The sequence below is a fragment of the Symphodus melops genome (assembly GCF_947650265.1).
Source record: "Symphodus melops genome assembly, chromosome: 6".
Lineage (NCBI taxonomy): Eukaryota > Metazoa > Chordata > Actinopteri > Labriformes > Labridae > Symphodus > Symphodus melops.
Genome location: NC_136696.1, coordinates 17031255 through 17052664, shown reverse-complemented (window position 1 = coordinate 17052664; position 21410 = coordinate 17031255). Strand labels below are relative to the sequence as shown.

The window sequence follows — 21410 nt, the reverse complement described above, 5'->3', positions numbered from 1 at the left end:
TCCCGAGGGAAATTCAAGTGATTTCTGCGATATATATTCAAATACGAAGCACACGGTACATGTTTATGATGTTTATGACTCCTGACATCGCTGGTGGAGGTCAGTAGAGAGGTAGAGAGGTAGAGAGCTACTGCTTTGCTTAAAATCCACGAAGAAGAATTCGATCCGCGCTCTCATCAGAAAGCGACAAACATGGCGGCCTGCAGACTTTTTTTTTTTTTTTTTTTTTTTTTTTTTTTTTTTTTTTTTTTTTTTTTTTTTTTTTTTTTTTTTTTTTTTTTTTTTTTTTTTTTTTTCATTCAAAAACTTTATTGAACGTTTCTTTCAGTACAAACGTAGAAAACAAGCACATCAAAATTGCAACGTCAATATCCAGCACTTCATTTCAAAATAGAGAAAATAAATGACAATCTTAAGAAATAATAAATGAGGTCTGAACTGAGAAGAAAAAGGAAATTAAGGAGAAATAAATAGTAAATGAAATATACAAGGGTATGTAATGTTAGTTGTCTAATACTTTGGGAAAGTTTTTCAAAACATCGTATATCATTTTTGCTTTTTTTCCATTAATTAGTTTTAAGGACTTGAGATAAAGTTTGAAATCATTCAGAAAAGAGACAAAATTGGGGGATGACTTTAAAAATCTATTCTTGTGAATAAAGAATTTTGCCAGACACAGAATCAAATTAAGACAAAGTTCCTCATTTGTATTGTTTGAGATTCCAAATGTAATATCATCTCTGGAGATGGAAGGTAGACGTGACGATATTCCCTTTGCGATCCATTTATGTATTTCAACCCAGAATGTATGAGTCACATCACATGAGAAAAAGATATGGTCCGTGGTTTCAATGTCACTTTTGCAGAATGAACAGATGTTATCTTCAATATTGAAGCGTAACCTGAGTAATTCTTTGGATGGGTAGATGTCATTCATGATTTTGAAATGTATTTCTTTAGTTTTAGGGGGTAAAGGTAGTTTGAGATACAAGGATCTTAGTTTGCCAACAGAACCTTCATCAAATTTATTCAAGATGTTATTTTTGTTTTGCTTTCCTGGGAATGATTTGTCCGTGAATGATTTTCTTATGAAAGAATTATTACACTTTTTATCCCATATTAAGACACCTTGAATTGAAAGTGGAGCCAATCGCGGTTGAATAGTCTGATGTGTCATTATATTTTTCGTCAGGAAGACAAATTCTTGAGGAAGTGCTTTTTGTAGCTTATCAAAATCAGCTTTCATTGGGTTGAAGTTATGTTTTGTGCAGAATTGATCATAGTTTAATAAGTGACCATTGTCATCCATCAAGTCAACCAGGGACCAAATACCTTTTCTAAACCAATCTTCAAAAAACAAAGATTTCTTTCTGTATAGTACATATCTATTATTCCAGAGTACAGTGGAGTGGGGTGAGAAGTTATGGACATATAACAATTTCCAATACAATAATATTTGTTTATGGAACTCTGATAAAGAAATAGGAAGTTTGTTGATGTCAAAATCTGTGACAAGAAGAAATTTTAACCCTCCAATTTTATTAAATAAATGATTTGGAATACAGAACCAGAAGGAGTTACTATGTTGGATCCAGGCTTTTATCCAGTTTATTTTTAAAGTTCCATTAAGACAGTCAAAATCAATAACTTTCAGGCCTCCATCCCTAAAGTCTTTAACCATATTACCTTTCTTCATATAGTGTGCTTTGTTCCTCCAAATGAAATTCATATTGATCTGGTTTATTGATTTAATTAATTTGTTTGGGATAGCAATAGAGTAAGTTGGGTAAATACATCTGGACAAGCTTTCCATTTTCGTTAAATAAATTCGACCAAGAATTGATAGATCTCTTTGGAGCCATAAACTCAACTTTGCTTTACATTCTTTTAGTTTGTTTTCTACATTCAATGATTGACTTATTTTTTGGTCTTTTGTAAGGTGAATTCCCAAATATTTGATTTCTGACTTGATTGGAATGTTACAAATATCCTGAAGTATTGTTTCATGTATTGCAAATATTTCGCATTTTCGCAGGTTTAAAGTTAACCCAGAAGCATTGGAGAATTGTTTTACTTTTTCAATAGCTAGTGGAATTTGATGTCTATTTTTTAGAAAAATTGTAGTATCATCCGCTAATTGGCTGATAATAATATCTGTACCCAATACATTTAACTTTTTAATGTCACTACAATTTTTGATGTGAATTGCTAACATTTCAGTAGCTAATATAAATAAATATGGTGAAATTGGGCAACCTTGAGGGATACCTACCTTAACCTTAAAGCTAGGAGTAGTGCCTTTAGATAATATGACACAGCTGCTGATATCCTGATATAAACCTTTAATAAGATTTCTAAATTTAGATTCAAAGCCAAAATGTTCAAGTACCGACAAGATAAAAGAGTGTTCTACTGAATCAAAGGCCTTGTAAAAGTCTAGGAACAAAATAAATCCGTCATCTTCAATTAAGTTTCGATATTCAATAATGTCTAATACCAGCCTTATATTGTTGTGGATTGATCTGCCTTTTAAAAAACCTGATTGTGTTTCTGAAACAAGATCTGAGATCCCTGTTTGAAGACGAGTATTGAAGATGTAGGTTAGTAGTTTGTAGTCTGAGTTTCTGAGAGTAATAGGTCTCCTGTTTTCTATAAGTCTGGGGTCTTTGTTGGGCTTTGGGATTGAGACGATTATCCCTCGTCTCATTGTGGGTGGAAGTAAACATGTTTCAAAGACTTCGGAGAAAACCTGATGCAGCAACATTTTAATATCTTCCCAGAAGTATCTGTAAAAGTTTCCTGTAAGACCGTCTGAACCAGGAGCTTTGTTCAGAGAGAGGCGACCAATTACTGCATCAAGCTCTTCAACTGTGATTGGGTTTTCACATGTTTGTTTACAGTTATCATCTACCTTTGGAATATATTTAGAAATACCTTTAAAAAATTCCTCACAGGCTTCTTTTGAGAATTTGGAGCTGTATAGATGGCTATAAAATTTAAAGATTTCGGATGAGATTATTTTTTCGTCATTGACCTCGATGTCATTGATCATTAAGGATTTTATATTATTTCTTTCTTGCCTTCTTTTTTCAAGACCACAAAAATATGCAGAATTTTTCTCTCCCTCTTCTATCCATTTAGCCCGTGATCTGATAAAAGCCCCCTGTGCTCTTTGAGTATAAATTTCATCTAATTTGGATTGCAGATTCAGTATTGTTTGTTTGTCATAATCAGTAGGGTTAGGCTTATTGCAGTTGACATTTAGGTCTCTGATAATGTTCAATTCTTTTTCTTCAAATTCTTTTTTAAGTTTTTTACTGAAAGATATAGTAAATTGACGTATTTTGTATTTAAGGAACTCCCATTTCTTCACAGACGTTGTCAGTTCATCCAAATTCATAATCTCAATAATTAGTGACTTAATTTTTTGGCAGTAATCTCTGTTTTTTAGTAGACTGGAGTTAAATTTCCAATATTTGTTCGAATGATTTCTTCCGTTACCAGGCTTGAAATGAAGAGAAATAATACTGTGATCAGTCAGCGGAGCAGCTGAGATATCTGAGCTGATGTCATAACATACTAAGTGGCTTGAAACCAGCCAATGGTCAATCCTAGATTTATGTTGGTGATTTGGGCTAAACCATGTGTATTTAATCGTTCCTGGGTTAAAGTGTCTCCATGCATCAATTAGATTTTGTTCATTACAAAAGTCAGTAAATATGGTATTAGGGTGGCTCGTTGAGAATCGAGGAGGAAATTTATCATAGAATTCATCCTGGACTAAGTTAAGATCCCCTCCTAATATTATATTATCTGTTGAGTGGGATAATTTGAGATCATCTAATTGTAAAGAAATGTGTTCAATCAACCTTTTATTTTCTCTGCAGTTGTTGTAACCATATATATTAAAGAGGATAAATTTCACCTCATCAAGGGTTAGGATGAGAGCGAGCCAGTGACCATACTCGTCTGCGATGTGGGATATAACTTGTCCTTGGAAATTCTTCAGGAGGATGGCGACACCTGCTGACCTGGAAGAGCCATGACTGAAAAAAACTTTGTCTCCCCACTGTTTAGACCAAAAAACATTATCTTCCTCTTTGGAGTGAGTTTCTTGTAGAAATATAATACTAGCATTCTTCCCTTTGCAGAACAAAAAAAAGCTTTTCCTTTTAGTTATGTCTCTTAGACCCCTTGCATTTACAGAAATGAGAGAAATGTCATTTTTAAGTTGAAGCATAAAACGATAACAAACAAGAACACTAACAGATAACCTGAGTTGTTATGAACACAATCTAGTATCTAACAGATACTGAGGATTTATAGCAGCAGGACCCTGAACATATAACTTTCTTATTCAAGAGAACTCACTTGTTAGGATATACCAAGGTTCATGGAAAGACTCTCTGACCATTTATGAAGGCAAATGGGCCCCTGAACACAGCCTTAAGCCCATCTTTTCTTGCTTTTTCAACTTTTGGCCACACAGCTTGTCTTGCCTCCCTGTCTTCTTTGATGAGATCTTCAACGAAGCGAATGTGGAGATCTTTACAGATGGGGTGGTTTTTAGTGGCTCGCCAGAGTTCATCCCTGAAGAACCTTCCATTGAACTGCATGATGACTTGCCGGGGTCTTTCAGTATTTCTCGGGCCAAGACGGTGGACAGAATCGAGGATAAGATCCATTTTGTCCTTCCAGTGCGGAGCAATTCTTCCGACGATATCAGCAACAACCTGACGAGTGTTTTCTTCTTTCTCTTCCCTGAGGCCGTTCACTCTTAAGTTCCATCTCCTCTTGTACCGTTCCAGGTCTGCAGCTCTTCTCTCCACCTCTGTTTCTCTTCTTTCCAGCTCTAAGCATTTCTCTTGTAGTCGTTTTACCTCACCTTCTACTTTCTTGTTTTTTTCTTTGCATTCTTTGATTTCAGCCGAATTAAATTCAACAGCTTTTGCGATGTTGGATATAGTGAGAGTATTTTGCTTCAGCTCCGTTTTGAAATCTTCCATCATGCTTTGAAGAGTGCCAATTGCAGCCAGGATTGCCGCAGTGTTTCCAGCACCTGTGTCCTCAACTCCTTTTTGTTTTTTTTGAGGCACTGGTGGTTTAGAGGGCGATGATAAGATGTTCTTGGTACCTTTGGCGTCCGTCTCCATCATTTCTGATCCGCAGTAGTCATGGGTTAGCAACGCTTCAATATTAGCTTTAGCGGTAGCTTTTGTCATGTCGGAACTTCTAGATAATAAGCTCGTTTACTTGGTAACTGGGTTTATTTACTCGTTCGTAATGCCTTTTAGTAACTTCGTGTAAAGTTGAGAGATATTTTCTGTGAGTTTTCGAATCGAACTTTTTTGATTCAGGGTCCTGCCGCTTAGAGCTATTCACGGCACGTCCATCTTCTCCGCCATCTTACCGGAAGCCACCTGGCGGCCTGCAGACTACTCCGCTGCTCTTCATCAAACTTTATGACAGTATTACCTTCGCTTACCCGCTCGATTCCACTTTGCCGAGTACGACCGGTTTCTACACCTCGTTTTGGACGAACGTTAACATCTTCTAGCCGATTATTAGCAGGTATTATGTTGTCACGTTTTTTTATTTTAGCATGCTAGCTCAGACTGTGCGGAGAGGAAAGGACACGAGAGATGACGAGGACGCTGCTGCTGCATGCTTGTTGTTGTTGTTGTTGTTGTTGTTTGTTTGTTTTTTGTTTTTTTATTTCATGGTCTTCAGTCTGATCGAGGATTGCAAAATACATCAAACTCTTCTCGTAAGCGGCCTCCTGTCTTTTTTGTTATTTTACAGCACTAAAATTCACAGACAAGCACGAATGGATCCGAGTAGAAGACGACGGGATCGGGACTGTCGGGATCAGTAACTTCGCCCAGGTCAGTTCTCAAGCCGGACTCGGCGTCCTTGTGAATGTGCTGGTCACGGTTGTTGACCTTACTTTCTGCCTCTTGCAGGAGGCTCTTGGAGATGTAGTTTACTGTGGACTACCAGAGATTGGGACACAGCTCGCCCAGCAAGGTATGAAGTCCAGATGAACTAGACTTACAGGACTCAGAGAGAGATTCAGATAGTTTAAGAGAGATGCTCAAAAGTGGGGAAAAAAAGGAAGAGCCCGCTAGTCTACCAAAAAGTGTACATTTACTAAATAAATCTATAAAACAATGTTAGCTTCACTTTTATGCAAGTTTGTTTCTTGAAGATGAAAACATCATCAGAACACAGTCTGGTTATTAGTGCAGATAAAGTTCTGCCTTTGTCCCGATTCGACCCTGCACGATATCAGCCAGAAAACGAATATCGGATTTTATCGGACTGCATCTAAAATGTCAGCGTCTAATATAAACGCTCTGATAAGCAGAGACCATTTAACAGACTTTTAAAGTATAATTTCTTTGTAGTATTTATTGAGGTTATTTTTCAGGTTCTTCAAATTTATTTGTATTTGATTAAATTGTGTAATACCCTAGATATTATGTTTTAGGTTACAATTTGTGTAACTAATTAATTAATAATAAATGGCTTAGTTTTTCTCATATCTACTGTTGCTGACTTTTATTCTCTGCTTGAGTAACATCACTGGATCAAGCCTTTTCTAACATTCCACACAACAAAACAAGTAATAAAAGTATTTATGATTTCTGCTAATATCGGATCAATATCGGTATCAGCCAATACTCAAGGCTGCAATATCTGTAACGGAAGTAAGACAGTTGTATTGGGACATTTCCAGCTGTCAGTACAGATGGGACCATTAATGTCCCACAGAAACAGAGAGGGTAGATATTTTTTAACTATAGAATGTTTATTACTTTTGTGTCTTTGACCTCTTGTGTGTGTGTTGTTCTCTCATTGTAGAAACAAAAGATAGAACAAAGGAGGATTGCAATTTCCTGCAACCTGCTAGAAAAGTAGGACATTAGAAGGATGGTTCTCACCACCAACTCGCTCATGAAAAACAAAGTGCCCAAAGAGGATTTATTTAATGACAAAAAAAAATAGCAGTTTGGATCTCAGAAGATAAAAACGTGACGGATCAAAGGAGAAAAACAAACGCATGCATATAAATGCATATTCAAAGACTTTTGAGACATTTTCAGTAAAACATTTACTACCCACTGAAAACAGCTCTGCAACCCACTTTTAGGTACTGACCCACCCGTTGAGAACCACTACATTAGCCAAACTTTTAGCCTTGAGCCCTAAAATGAATGAATCCAACTCTGCTTAACACTTTTGACCTTTGTACTTTGTTGATGTATTTAACATCAACCGTTAAAATGAAGCTTGAACTCGTATTAAAAATAGTACTTTAACTCAAGTATTTTTTTTGATGCCAGTACTTTTATTGTTGAAGTATTTCAGAAATGTCACTGTTCTTGGACAAGGATTTGAACCGCCTAATCATTACACATCTGGCTATCAGCCTCTAGAGATGTTGATTTATTAATGATCTCCAAATGGAAAAGTGAAAGAACAAAAAGTTCTTTATGTTCTTTCCATGCGTCTGACACCCTGGTGTAAGTGATTTTGTTTCTGACATCTATTCTTTCAGATGAATTTGGAGCTCTGGAAAGTGTGAAGGCTGCCAGTGAGCTATATTCCCCCTTGACTGGAGAAGTTGTAGAGGTTAATGAACTACTGGCAGACAAACCCGGTCTGGTAAACAAATCTTGCTACAAAGATGGTAAGCACAAACATAAAATTACACAGTCCAGATGGTGTCATTTGAAAAGTTTTGATGGTGGGAGAAGTTTTTTTCTATAGATTTTATATCCATACTGTTCATTAATTACCTCCCAAAACATTTGTAACTTTTTGGCCAGTGTATATTCTAAAAAATCAAAAAAGAATATAGGGATGTCTCTCTATAATCTGCCGAGCTTCTTTATGCCAACTCAGGTGGTCATCTTCCAGGACGTAGGTCTCTGTATATAAGGTTGTTGATGTAACCACTCGGCTGTCCTGTGCACAAAGATCCATTCAATTATTTACTAATAAAAGCTTTGTATGGAAATGCAAAAAAATCAAATGTGACATTGAAAGTGAACAAGTGTAGATTGATTCATTACAGATATTTTTCTCCTTTTTCATATTAATACCCAGTATTTACATGCAGGTTTAGGGGAAACGCTTTCAAGCCTAATACATTTTGGACAGTAGATGGCAGTATTGCCTTAGTTTTGTCCAGGGGTCTCCCACCTTTTTTATTTGTAAGCTTGTGCGCCTACAAGGAAATGTGGGAACATAGGTCCTAATTCTGAAAAAAGTCTTTGAACTGTGGGAACATAGGCATGCTCCCTATGAGACGAGCAGTTACACAAGGAGAGCTGGACAGTAGAAGGACATTAACCCAGCAGCAGGACTTAAATCTATAGAGTACTGCCAGAGCATTACAAAATGACCTCAAGCAGGCTAGTGGTGTGCACGTTTCTGACTAAAGTGTCATGTGTGCCTGATGCCTACTTTCATGGGACCTATGCTCACAGCCCAGCACCATGCAGCTTGATTCACCAGAGAACACCAAGATTGGCAGGTCCGCCTTGGGCGCCCTGTTCTTTTCACAGGTTCACAATGAGCACGTGTGACAGGCATGAAAGAGTCAGTGTTGAACATGAAACTGCCTGTAACCATGATGCAGCATGACCGGTTTGGTGGTGGGTCAGTGAATGTCTGGAAAGACAACCTTGGAAGGTCCCACAGAACTCTATGCCAACGCTACTCTGACTGTTTGTAGATACTGAAACCTACAAATCCTCTTAATCCAACTGAGCATCCAGAGGACATTATATATCAGTCAGTGCCTCTGAAGTCACCAAGTACCGACACAGACTGTCCCAGAAGATGTCCTGATCCAAGTCTGGGAGGAGATCTCTCAGGACACCATCCAAGTATTCATAACCAGCAACCTCCTGGGCGAGGGGGCTTGAGTAGATTTTAAAATGCGTATGTTACATTTTTTATGAAGAAAAAAAAAAAAGATTAATGCAGAAAAAAACAAAAGTAATGCTTTTTTAAAAATGGCTAATCTTTTTTTCTGCCTCAAACGAGACCTGTTGCTGCCCGTTTTATGTCCATGCTGGATTATGGTGATGTCTTGTATGAGCTTGGCTTTTGCTCTGGACACTGTGTATGAAGGAGCTTTGTGGTTCATATCCATTCTAAAGGCCTTCACTCATCATTGTCTGTAGTATTTGTCTTGGTGTTTTTGTCCATAAGTAGACTTAAGTACTGGTGTATTCTTATCTACAAGGCTATTTTAGGGCTGCTCCCATCGTACCTTCTTACGTCAGTCAGAGGAGTACAGGAACTTTTCTTAACGTCTGTTCCAAAGATCAGAACTGATCTGGGGAAAACGGTCTTTAAGTTTGCAGCTCCCTTTTGAAAAAGACCTCCACACTTAATAAGCTGGTCTCATTGGATAATCATTTTTCAAGTATTATAGTTATGCTTATTATAGTATGTTTGTATATATGACTGCCTGCCTTTTTATCAGAAACTTAACTGTTCTGCCCGTCTTGGCCAGGACACTCTTTAAAAATCACCTTTTAATCTCAATGTTTTCCTGGATGTTTTAAAACTAAACACCAAAAAGTGAAAGGGAAAAAAACCCCCATCCCTTTTGATTTATATCTGTATAAGATTTAAACATGTTTTTAGACCAATCTTATTTAATTCACTTTCCTTGTTTTTAAATAAATGACACTTTCACTAAATCTGTGCTTACGGAAGTAAAGGGCAAATATTGTCCCGATTTGCAGTCCAAAGTACTTTTGAATGACATATAGTAAACATCACACACAAAGTATTTCTACAGAAGTTGTCGCTGTGCTGATTTAAAAATTCAAAACATAGTGGGTCCACGAGATTGGTGAACGTAGGCTGAGTAATGACAGTATGAACACCAAGCAAGGGTTGATATTTAAGAAAACTGCGTCACTGTGATGGATGACATAGCTTTTGTATTTTATTCTTTTGTTGAAAAGGAAAGTCAACCTGGTTTTAAAAACTATGGTATTGACTGTGTGACTTGTAATAAACTGGCCGAGGTTTGTAAAACACCAAGACAGACATTTCTTTTAGCTAACGATTGTTGTCACCCTCTCAATACAGGTTGGCTGATGAAGATGACCATTGCCAAACCCACAGAGCTCGATGCTCTAATGGACGAAGCAGCCTATGAAAGATACATCCGCTCAATCGAAGACTAACCAGACACCTTCTTTAAGTGATAAGCTCTCTTCTTCACAGACACACCTGGCAGAAAACAAGTTGCATCAGTTGCATTGCTATGCTTAGCATCCAGCAGCGGAGTTCAGCAGCTCCACTAGTGGGTGCTGCTGACCTGACAGTGTTGTAGAGCTGCGAAGATTCGTATTCCTTTATTTACTGTTAAAGACTGTCAATCTGCATCAGCATCAATTTTGAGTTGTGGCAGATCCCTAAACAAGAAACTCAGTCAGTGGAAGTTTTTAAGCATTTCAGCCAAAAGAAAACTTGAATACATGATGTAGAATAAGACTGAAAAGAAGCACTTTTGTCTCTGATAATAATGTTGGCCTGTGTTGCATGTGTGGCAGTTACACTGTAGAAAAGGGACCTGTAAATGAATAAACAATTTCTGAAACATTTTGTTTTATTTCTTTAAGTAAAAACTTTATTTAAAAAATGGGTGAGGTGAGGTTTGAGCAGCTGAAGAGTTGAACGAATTTAGGATGGTCACATTTAAATGCTATACATATAGGAAGAAACTTGCATTGCTTAAAATCAAAGAAACTAGTTTTAGTTATTCCCATGTAAAATGCACAGAAACAAACAAAGGTAACATATCAAGCCTTGAGGTAGAGCCCTTTATACCAATATCAACATAACCCTCAAGTAACCCACATCCGTTTTCTGATGCCATTTCGTTCTGCGTTTTTACACAATTTCTATGCACGTTTATTTAAGTTTAATTTCGGTTGAAAAAACACCATCCCATTGCTCAATAGCAGAGGTTATATTAATTACTCCGGGTACATAATGTACAGCACTTCCACCAAGCCTCTTGTAAAGTGGTTTCTCAGTATTTTTTTTGCCAATTCTTTTGAGTAGATTTTAAGTGAAGACTTTTTGGCTTCTTTCTGCCACATCTTTGCAACAAGTGTTCCGTAACATACTGTGCATTTCAACGCTTGTAGCTGCATGGTAAATATGATCCTGCAACCATTCAGTCTTGATCTCTGGGTCACCTGAGAGAGGTGACTGCTCCACCAGGTACTATAGAAAACCTGTCCTTGGCTGTTGGAGTTCTTCTGGCTCTGCCCCGAGTTGCAGGAGGCCTCGGGAGTCCCTCCATCCTGCGATAATCACTCTCAAGCCTCTCCCTTCTCTGGGTTCCCTCGTACATCACACTGGCAGTAAAATCTCTCTCATTAAGGAAGGCGATGGTCTCATCCCTCTTGCGGCTCACGTATCCTTTTAAGACTGCATTGTAAGGATTTGACGCGGCGTCTGCATCTGGATCTTCTAGCTGGTGTTTGAATTCCATGCGGGTGATAACAGGCAACAAGAACTGCTTCCCTTCCTTCACCACATCCCCCGCCCTGTGTGATAAGCCCAGAGCCTCAGAGACCAGACGAGGGGGCAATGGGACTAAATCACAGCCTGAGCGCTTGTCCACATACCGACTAAACTCTTTACGCACCAGAGCTACATCTTGCAGAGAATGATTCCTTCGTTCAGCTAGGTCTGTAATTATTCGCTCGGGATATGTCTGGCCAAACACCACACCTATGAGGAGAGTAAGGAGGGTAATTGTATGTTAAAGTGTTCACCTGTACAGTGTAGGTAAGCATGTTTTCAAAATATTTGACTGTCCAACTAATTTTGAATACAAATATTAAGAAGCAGATAGCTGCTTAAACAGCCTTATAACTATAACTTCCTCACCAGCACGCCGTAACATGGATGAGGGACACTTCCAGGGTTTGTGAATAAGTTCGTCGGGCAGATCTGCAAGTTCAGGGCACCATGTTCTGACGTAGCTGCCGTTGGGGTCACAGGTCATTGCTGCATCCACAGGATGCATGACGAAGTTCCAGTGATCCAGACCACACATGCCCCCATTCTGCCACATCATAGCATCTATTGCAACATCTGCATCCACTAAGGTGTCCTAAACACAACACGTTGAGATACAATCAGTAATTGGTTCTTTTTATACTGTGTGTTGCTGTGAACGATGTCTATTTGAGTGAACTTGAGAGTCATGTGTGACTTACCTGGAACCAGCGATAGCCTTCTTGCCACGGCAGGTAGAGATATGCAATAAGAAAAGATGCCACCACATGTCTCATATAGTTGTTCATCCAGCCTGTAAGCCACAACTGCCTCATGGCTGCGTCCACCAGAGGGTAACCCGTTCGACCTCTCTGCCAGGCCTTCAGGTGGCCATGATTATCACTCCATCGCAGAGCCTAAAAATACCAATAGAAGAATACTCTATTGGGTACATCGTCATGATCCGAGGCAGACCAAATAAAAACATGACAAATTAAATTTAGAGTTCAACTTTACAATTTCTACCTTGTATGGCGGCCTGACGGATTCCCAAGGAAGGTCAGGAAACAACGTTAGCTGCCAGTAAGCCAAATCTCTCCACGCCAGTTTGCGTTGGAATTTTGGGGGTCGACAGCGTGCGCCTTTAGCATCCCACAGCAGCCAGCGTGGGCTCAGCTGACCAAAGTGAAGGTATGGAGACAGGGAGCTAGTATTTGGGGCATCTGCCCTACCAGATTCTTTTTCATACCTATAGACACCTAAGAAACGTGAAGAATCAGAAGCGTCTACTGGATCAAAATTCTTACTTCATGCCAGTCAACAATACAAACAGTAAGACATATTTACAACGCCTTACCATCTTGAAGAAAGGCCGCTAGTCGTGCATGTGCTCCTTCTTCACTGAAATCCCAGGATTTACGAATGTTAGCCGCCCAGTCAATCTGTTTTCCATAATGAACAAAGGGAAGCATTGAGGACTTCATGATACCTTCAATTTATTTTGGGCTGTTGCTTAAGCCCTACAACACTGATCTGCAGTAGATACTGACCGTGGTGCCATCTTTTCTGCGGGGCATGCGGGCCAAGCCTAGCTCATCCAAAGACACACCCTGAGGCCAGTGGCCAGGTGTGGGGAGAGATACTGGAGGATCCAGGGGAACTCCTAATGCAGACCCCGGGTTCTGTTCACAGCAGCTCATGAAGTGAGACACAGAGCCTATTCCTGAAACATAATAATTCAACATAACATTTCAACAACTTATTTATGATTAAACAAAACTCAGTAGACTAATTTCCTTTTGTTGTGACTGACCTCTGAGTCCCACACCCTCTGTGCTGACGGAGTAAGGGTCTTTGAGACAGTATGAGTGAAACATCTTCAACTCAACGCCATCTTTCTGAAAGGCTGACATCACCTCATCATCCCTCTCCTTTAGCCATGGCTCATAGAGGGCATTAGCAAAGACTGTTTTTGCTCCTGTCTCCTTTACTAGCTCCTTAAGGCAACGCAGAGTTGGCCCAAGCTCATCCTTCACTTCTTTTGCCTTGAGAAAGACAAGATGGCTGCCAATGCACTCCAGAGATGAATGGAAACAAGACAACGCTTGATGAAGCCAGTATTTACCTGTAAAATAGGTAATTGAACAACCATCAGGCGGAAAAATTAACTTTCACTTGTATATGGCATGCTAAAAAACATGTAGAGCAACTGCTTAGGCCATAATAAATCATAATGTTGACAGCTTACAAGCTCCTCCCATAGCCACTGTTATCCCAGGTCCCTCCTCCTCCTCAGGGCTCCAGATGAAGATGGGTATGACAGGTGCACCAACCTCCAATGAGCCATTGAGAGCAGGATTGTCACAAAGTCTTAAGTCCCTCCTAAACCACAGCAGTACTGGTGGTTGTGCTGATGGAGAAGTTGGTAACCCTACAACATGCTGACAAGCGCCTTTGCGGCGCTGGCGCCTGTTCTTCGAGTGTTTTGGTTTCAATTCTCCTTCACACATCATTTTGTCACCTCCTTCAACTGTGTCTAGCTTAGGGATTGATCTTGAGGGTATGGGAGCACACACAGTTTTACTTGTCCCTGGCTCATTCTTTAGGGTTGTCTTTGGTTGGTGCCCTTTTACCCTGCCTCCAGTGTTTGATAAGTTGGGGTCTTCTTTGCGTCCAGTTACATTCACTTGCTGGGTGGGACTGCGTTCCTGAGCCTGAGGCACTGAAGTATGTTGAAAAGACTGTATTTGATTGAGCCTTTCATGAGGTTGGTGAAGTGGGGATGTCTGGCCTGGGGTTGACAGCTGGTGATCTTTCATTTCCAGTAAAGAGAGAGCCAATGCCACTTCAAGTTCATCATCTTCAGTCTACATATTCAGAGGGGAAACCATCACAGCTGTTAAATAACTGCTTATGTTTGAGGTAAAGATGAAAAAGTTGTTATGGAACCACGTGCAAACATTTGCAGCAGTATGTAGTGCAAGATCAACTTTAAAAAATAAAGTCTTATAATTGTTGGTCTTGTTTGAACTATTGAGGTTCAGTTGGCAATAATAAGCCAATTACAAAGCTCTTTTCTTTCATTGGTTCAATTCAATAACTCAGGTAAGCAAAGCCTTTTAATACTCTACATTCAATTGTTTCTCTGAAATGTGGACTACAATACTCGGCTAAAACCACAGAACTAACTATACTAGCAGAAGCTAACATGTGCTACCAGTCATTTATATAATATCATGGTAGGGTACAGTAAAGAAGAGCCAGAAGTCGACACTGGCACGCCAAGAGTCTATCTTTCTGAGGGGCCGGTGGACACATTAAAAAGCTGAATGCCACTGTAAGTTGCTGTAGCAATTACACTGAAAAATTAGCAACAAATATGCCCTTATTCACATCTGTGAATGTCAACGTCGTTTAGCTACATTGTTTCTGCTGACATGTTGAGTCACAACTTTGACTCGTCGTCTTTTGCCTCCCGTAGCTCCATAAACAGACGGGGGATATCATTTGGGGATAACATTTTTTTTTATTTAACTTTTCCTACCTATTTGAACAGAATAAGTCATTTTCCAAAATGTTTTCTTACTTCTTACTTACTTACTTACTTAACTTTGGGCCATTTTAGCACCGACCGAGGTATTCAAAAGTTTGAGTTAGTGAACAGAGTTAGAGTTAAAGGGTTATGTATGACTAACCTTTAGAAAGTATTCCTTGTAGATGGAGATGAGAATGGAGTGCAGGGAGATGTTGGCAGTGGAGAGGGGCTGGATGATGGACAGAAACTGTGACCGGGTCTCCTGTTGTCCCAGGGCCGACAGACACACCGCCAAAAAGCCCCCCGGATCCTCTTTACCCACAAGAACTTCCCTCAACACCTTTCTCACCAAAGCTTTACCGTCTTCATCAGGACCCACTGAAGGCGACATCTTCGTGTGAAAGGTTGAGGTGATAGGACGAGACAGCTAAACACGGCGAAAAGAAACAAAGAAAACCTTCAAACATGTCTGGTAAGTTTCACACTGAGAATATGTCACGCTCAGTCCTGAAGCTTGTCTCAGTAGTAGCCTACTGGTTACAAAACAACAGCTGATTTTCAGTTACACAAGACACGTGTTAGTGTTTTGTAACCTGCAAAGCTAAAGGTTTAAAATTGGTACATTTTCACCAGTAGGTGGTGTACTAGTCTAATGAATAAAAAGTAGGCTACCATATGTGAAGCCCCAAGATGTAAGGCAGACATCCAGGGTTGTCTGGCTTTCTTCAACACGCGAGTAACAGTTGGGATTCCCTTCTTTTAATTTGAGTTATAAATAAATAAATATATAATAAATGCAGTAGTGTTGTAGTCAAGTCACTCTATGTCATCTTCCACTCTACAAGAAATAACCCCCTTTCATATCATACACCTGAAATACCTTTTTTTATGACAGGGGTCCACACAAGCTAAATACAATCAAAGAAGGATCATTGGCACAATTTGGATTGATGTTAAAATACGAGGGGGGGAGCACATCTTCCTTAAGATTATCATTCTTTAATTTTTACGCAGCCTTCATCTTGACATGAATGCAGTCCTTTTCAAGTGCAGCTTGTGGTGTAGAGACGGAACAACAAAGCCAGGAGACTGTGTACACCCAGCAGAGAATGTGTATTGATGATCTGGACCTGTGCAGGGGGTCTACCTAATTAATACACGTTTTGTTGTTTCTCTGTTTAAATGATGCCATGCATGAGCTTTAATGCACACAGCAGGGAAAATCATTTGTGGCACTTGTGGACCCAATTCTAAAATGCTTGATGTAGTTCATAAGCTTCACTTTTAAAACTTGAATGCTCATATAACTAAGTCATATTTTGGTCATGCCTAAATATTCTCAAGTAGTTATGAAATATGTAACTATGGGCTTCATGTATATCGACTTAAAGAGTCAATCATTCTGGCATTATTTGAGAAGTAGTTCGAGAGTAAAAGGGGAAGATGTGTTAAGAGCTGTGGTATGTGGCGAGAGCAGGACAGAAAGAGAGAGAAAGAGATGGAGAGAGAGAGGGAATCAATAGTGTTTAGACAGAGAAGTGGAGTCTAAGTGTGTGATCAATAGAGAGCAGAGAGGAGAGATTAGCTGCTTTTCTCTCTCAAACTAACACTGACAAATTGGTGAATTGGTGTATCGGCCCTTGGGCTAAACGGATTGACCTGCTGTTTCCATGTTCTACCATGTACTGTCAATAAAGATCTGTGTTTATTGTGGGTCTCAATGAAGAGAGTGAATGAAGCACTGGAAAAGAGAAGAAGGGACAGGAAGTCAGGGGAATGGTTGAAGTTATAAATGGGGAAAAGCAGAATACAGCATTGGTGCCCAAGTAACCTTGATTCTCACAAAATGTCCACACACCTCTGTCTCATTAACACATGCGTGCACTCACATGTGCATCCTCGTGCACACTGTTATAAAACCATAATAACGTCTCCAGGAAAATTAATGGAAAGACAGATTAAAAACTAAGTGAGGAGAAACGGGCCACTGGTGTAGCTATTTGCAACTCATAAATCATTCTGACACACCCACGCGCATGTAGACACGCAAAGACACACACACACATTCATAGACATACACGTACTGTAATTAACCACAGGCTATTTACTCTCTCCTGCTGTAAATTAGACATGCAGACACAGTTATTACATTAGGGGGATCTGCCATGCAGAATACTAACAGGAGGAGGAGGAGGGGACACAGGTACGCACAACAAACTCCTTATACAAACACAAACACACACGTAGGCAAGAAAGAGGGTATGCAAGAATCATAGACTGACGGGAGTGAAAATGAAGCTGCAGCACAGAGAATAGGGGCCCCCAGCTCTTTGTTCCCTGCTGCATTTCATTATCCGAAACGCCAGCCAACACACACGACACACTCACACACAACGCACCTCCCCCTTCCCTAAAGCTGTCTGCCTGCTCTCAGTGCACACAGCACAAAAGACAGGAAAATAGAGATACTGCGTCAGTGGCATCTGCTGGCATCTGGACTTGGTCATGACAAGCATGTCTGCATGGTCATCATGAGTAGTTCAGATGGTCCAGAGGCTACCAAGTATTGAACAGTTTTTCATCCTGCACTGACAGAAAGCGCTTTCCCATAAATTCTTTTTTTAAGCAGAACAAAAGGAGATAAGGACTTGATTAAAGCAAGTATTGATACTCTGTCTCGGCCAACTTGTCTCCATTTAGTTCATCTGAAGATTTCTCTTTTTCCTTGCAGTCAACCTCCTGCTTGTGTGTGTGTGTCCTCTGATTCCCCCTGCCTTCCTCACCCCTCTCTGTCCCTCTGTTTTCCCACGGTGATCGATAGCTCATTACAATCATTGACTGCGGCTCATCAGCACCTGTTAAGGTCTGGAGAGACAGAGAGAAGGTGCATGTGTGTCTTAGGGGTGCCTGTTGATAAATAGAAGAGATTGTTCTGGAATGATTCAGGGGTGAGGTTAGACATTTGGATGGGTATTTTCTGATCCACATTCACTGCTGTGGGTTTCTAGTTTGTCACCGCTTTATGGTCTGTGGTCTTTGGGAACATCTTATTATGCAACTCACGTGGGTACCATGGTTTGTTGCTATGGTGATTGCCAAGGGAGCCAGAGTATCATAGGTGTTTATCCAAGACAGGAGCAAGGCTATTCACCGTCTATCAGGACATGCTTCAATTTAACACACAGGTTTGGACCACACATTGAGATCGACAGTTGTAGAGGGACAAAGGGAAAACATGTGAATACAACACAGTCAAGTGTGGGTGTAATTTAATGGATAGATTATTCAATATTCATGTTCCTGGAAGAAAGACCTTGATCAAACACCCTGTTGTTGGTTTAATGCGTCACTGCAGAGTTTGGTTTGGGAGAGTATGGGCTGTGTGCAGAAGGAAGCAAACGGAGAGAGAAAGTCTGAGAGACCCTACAAACCCTGGTTAAAAGCAGGGAGAATGATTTAAAAAGAAAATAAAGCAATAGGAAGCAACAGTGAAACATCAATAAGTCTGGCGTGAGGAGTGTTTTTTTTTAGGAACAGGGGATAAAAAATAAAGGAATAAAAAGTGTGCAAGTCTCTCTGCGCATGCATAAATTACACTCATAATTTACATATTCATTATGTTTTGTGTACTAATGAGTGTATTTGCTTAATACCTCCACCACCACTGGCAGCTTTAGTTTAGCATGTCAGATTTAAAAGAGCTGGAAATGAGGGAAAAGATAAGGGATCAAGGGTCATTTGAGGAAAGTGGGTGAGGTCAATGGTATCCCTTCCAGTGATAATCAGATTAATCATTTTTGCATGGTTTCAGTGTATTTTTGTAAAAATCACAACTTGCATAAACCTCTTAGAGACGTCAGAGGAGACACATGAGATGGGGGTTGGTAAAAATTAATTAAAACAAAACAACCATTCTCTTAACTCAGGGCTTTCTTCGTCTTTCTCCTCTTGTCTCGGTGGAATAAGATACTGCTGTTGTAATTACCTTCAAGGCCATCACTTCAGCATTCCTTCAGGTGCCAACAAAAAGTCTCCCCAACAACAAAGATAGCTGCTTTGCAGAAAGTGGAAGTGTACATTAGATGATGAAGGAGCGTTGCGTTTATATCAAACATGCATTTAAAGCACACAGAGTGGGAAAATGATTCAAAAAAGTGGATGAATGAAATGAGCAGAAGAGAGACGAATGAAAATCTCGAGACGGGGGAAGGGCAACAGAGGGATGAGCTACAAATGAGAGCGATGGCGGTGGCAGGTTGGCACAGTGCCATCCAGTCAGGACTTGAGCGGGGGCGGGCATGGGCATGGGTGCAGGGGCGAGGAGGATAAGAATGGAAGAGAAACAGACCTCCATGCTACTACCATGGTGCCACCTTGGCACGGGCACAATGGGGCGAAACTAACGGAGCGGGCAAAGGAAAAAGATATAGACAATACCAGCGAAAGCAGCTATGTGTAGAGGAGTGCAAGATTCCAGCAGACAGAGGATGACTCGGATGCAAATGGATGAAGAGAAGCATCGAAGAATGTTGAACAGCAAAATGGATGGTTTTTACGAAATCGTAAGGTGTTATTCCGGTGTTAATGACCAACGAGGTACAATATTTTGTGTTCCATCTTTTCCCGACTTTTTCTCTCCACGCCAGCGCCTGCACACCAGCCAGCGGGCACCATGCCAGCCTGCAGCTGGGTCATACCCGAAGCAATCCAAGTGCTCGGCGGAGAAATGTTGAAGTCAAAGACAAGGAGACTCACCGCTGAGGATTTGCCGTTAATCGCTGTTTGTTTGCGTGGACAAAGCCAAAATGAGGTGCCAAGGCAACGGTTGCCAGCGATTCTGTGTTGGCATCTTTTCAGGGGTGGCGAGGGCACAGGAAGAAAGATGGCACACTGCCAAGCAAACATAACACAAATTTGCAAACAGAATCCTCCATATGATGAGCAGAAGATACCTTAAATGTTTTGGCGATGTCACCCCCTCCAGGGAGATACCAGAAACGGAGATGGCACCATGCCAAACACAAACAAGGAGGCATATGCGAGCGCCACGATTAGCTGTACAAAAGCGCCGTTAATGTGGACACAAAAAAATTAAGCAAAGGGATGGAAGCAGAAATCAGAAATGCAACTGCGTTAGGAGTTTGACATAAAAGCTATTTTCTTAATACAAACGGCAGTGCTAACTGCTCCACTGGATGGACCGGCTGCCCTTTAAAAAATCGAAAAGGGATTGTACCATTCGTTGCACAGGAAGAGAAAGGGGGAATGAGCTAAATGAATAAGGATAAAGAAAAGAAAAAAAAGGAGCAATTTTGTGCTTAACGAAGAACAGTGGAAGTGAGTGGACAAGGATGATGAAGAGCCTCTTTCCTGCACATGCACACCTGGGATGTTCTTAAAGGGATATCCCCTCAAACAGAGGGATGTGTTGTGTTGGCATCGATGCTGGGGTGTCAAGCTGTGTTTCTCTATTGCAAGTCAAAGAGGGTGTTGCAGTCGTCAGGGGCGGGCAACTGTCTGGGCATCTCATCTGCAGCTAATTAACAGCCACACACTAATTCTAACAGCCTATCATAATTAGTGATTTAATCGCTCGTCAACGCTTTTCTCCCCCCTTAAATTGTGCCTCCTATTTGGACACGTGCGGATAAGCTAAGGAACGCTGGATCTCCCTCCCCTCCTCCTCATCCATCTTTCCTTCATCCTTGGCTCCAGACTCCAGTGGGATCTTAATTAAGCCTGGGCTTCATTATGCAAATGGAGTACAATAAACGACAGAAGAGGTGGAGCAGGATCCAGACTGAAACGGAACGGTGGGAGGGGAGGACTGGATGTGGAAAATGAAGATATGTGGAAGGTTACCATATCACCGATATGATATTACTGTGTTACCATCTTTTTAGATATATTTTTGTAACATGTTTGTCTGGTGTATCACAACCAGATTTGGAGTGTGATCCTAAACTGCTATGTGAGTCACCGCTGCTCCATTTCTGTTGCTACTGAACAACTTATCTGAAATAACACTGAATACGCAAAATGTCATGTTACAAAGCAAATTCATAAGGGAATGGTGACAATAAACCCCTTAATATCGCCAGTTGGCTGTTGTTGTGGATAGTAAGAAAGATGGTAGAGATAGGGAGAGAAAAGGGAGGTAGACACAAACCCTGACAGTGGCAGCAGCATGGCAGCTAATGTCATCTCAGTTTAATCATCGCATGGGATCATGGGGTTCATGAAAATTCATTTGCATATCATTAAATGGAGAGAGGTTATTTGGTGCAGGCGGCCAAAATGGGATTGGTTGAAGCAGGGAAAAAAAGGC

At 40.4% G+C, this 21410-nt stretch overlaps 2 protein-coding genes across 2 annotated transcripts; one reads left to right on the top strand and one right to left on the bottom strand.

Annotated features, from left to right (window-relative positions):
- The first annotated feature begins 3643 nt into the window (after window positions 1-3643).
- LOC306824986 (glycine cleavage system H protein, mitochondrial-like) lies at window positions 3644-10635 on the top strand. Its single transcript, XM_079345443.1, has 5 exons — window positions 3644-5571; window positions 5803-5885; window positions 5964-6027; window positions 7562-7693; window positions 10120-10635. The coding sequence occupies exons 1-5, from the start codon at window positions 5463-5465 to the stop codon at window positions 10215-10217; spliced, it is 486 nt and encodes a 161-aa protein (XP_079201569.1). The 5' UTR covers window positions 3644-5462; the 3' UTR covers window positions 10218-10635.
- Window positions 10636-21324, bottom strand: LOC306824985 (deoxyribodipyrimidine photo-lyase). Its single transcript, XM_079345442.1, has 10 exons — window positions 19068-21324; window positions 15243-15473; window positions 13796-14414; window positions 13361-13672; window positions 13098-13270; window positions 12905-12989; window positions 12574-12806; window positions 12270-12464; window positions 11938-12163; window positions 10636-11778 (listed from the first exon to the last, which is right to left on the bottom strand). The coding sequence occupies exons 1-10, from the start codon at window positions 19077-19079 to the stop codon at window positions 11234-11236; spliced, it is 2631 nt and encodes an 876-aa protein (XP_079201568.1). The 5' UTR covers window positions 19080-21324; the 3' UTR covers window positions 10636-11233.
- Window positions 21325-21410: the final 86 nt, after the last annotated feature.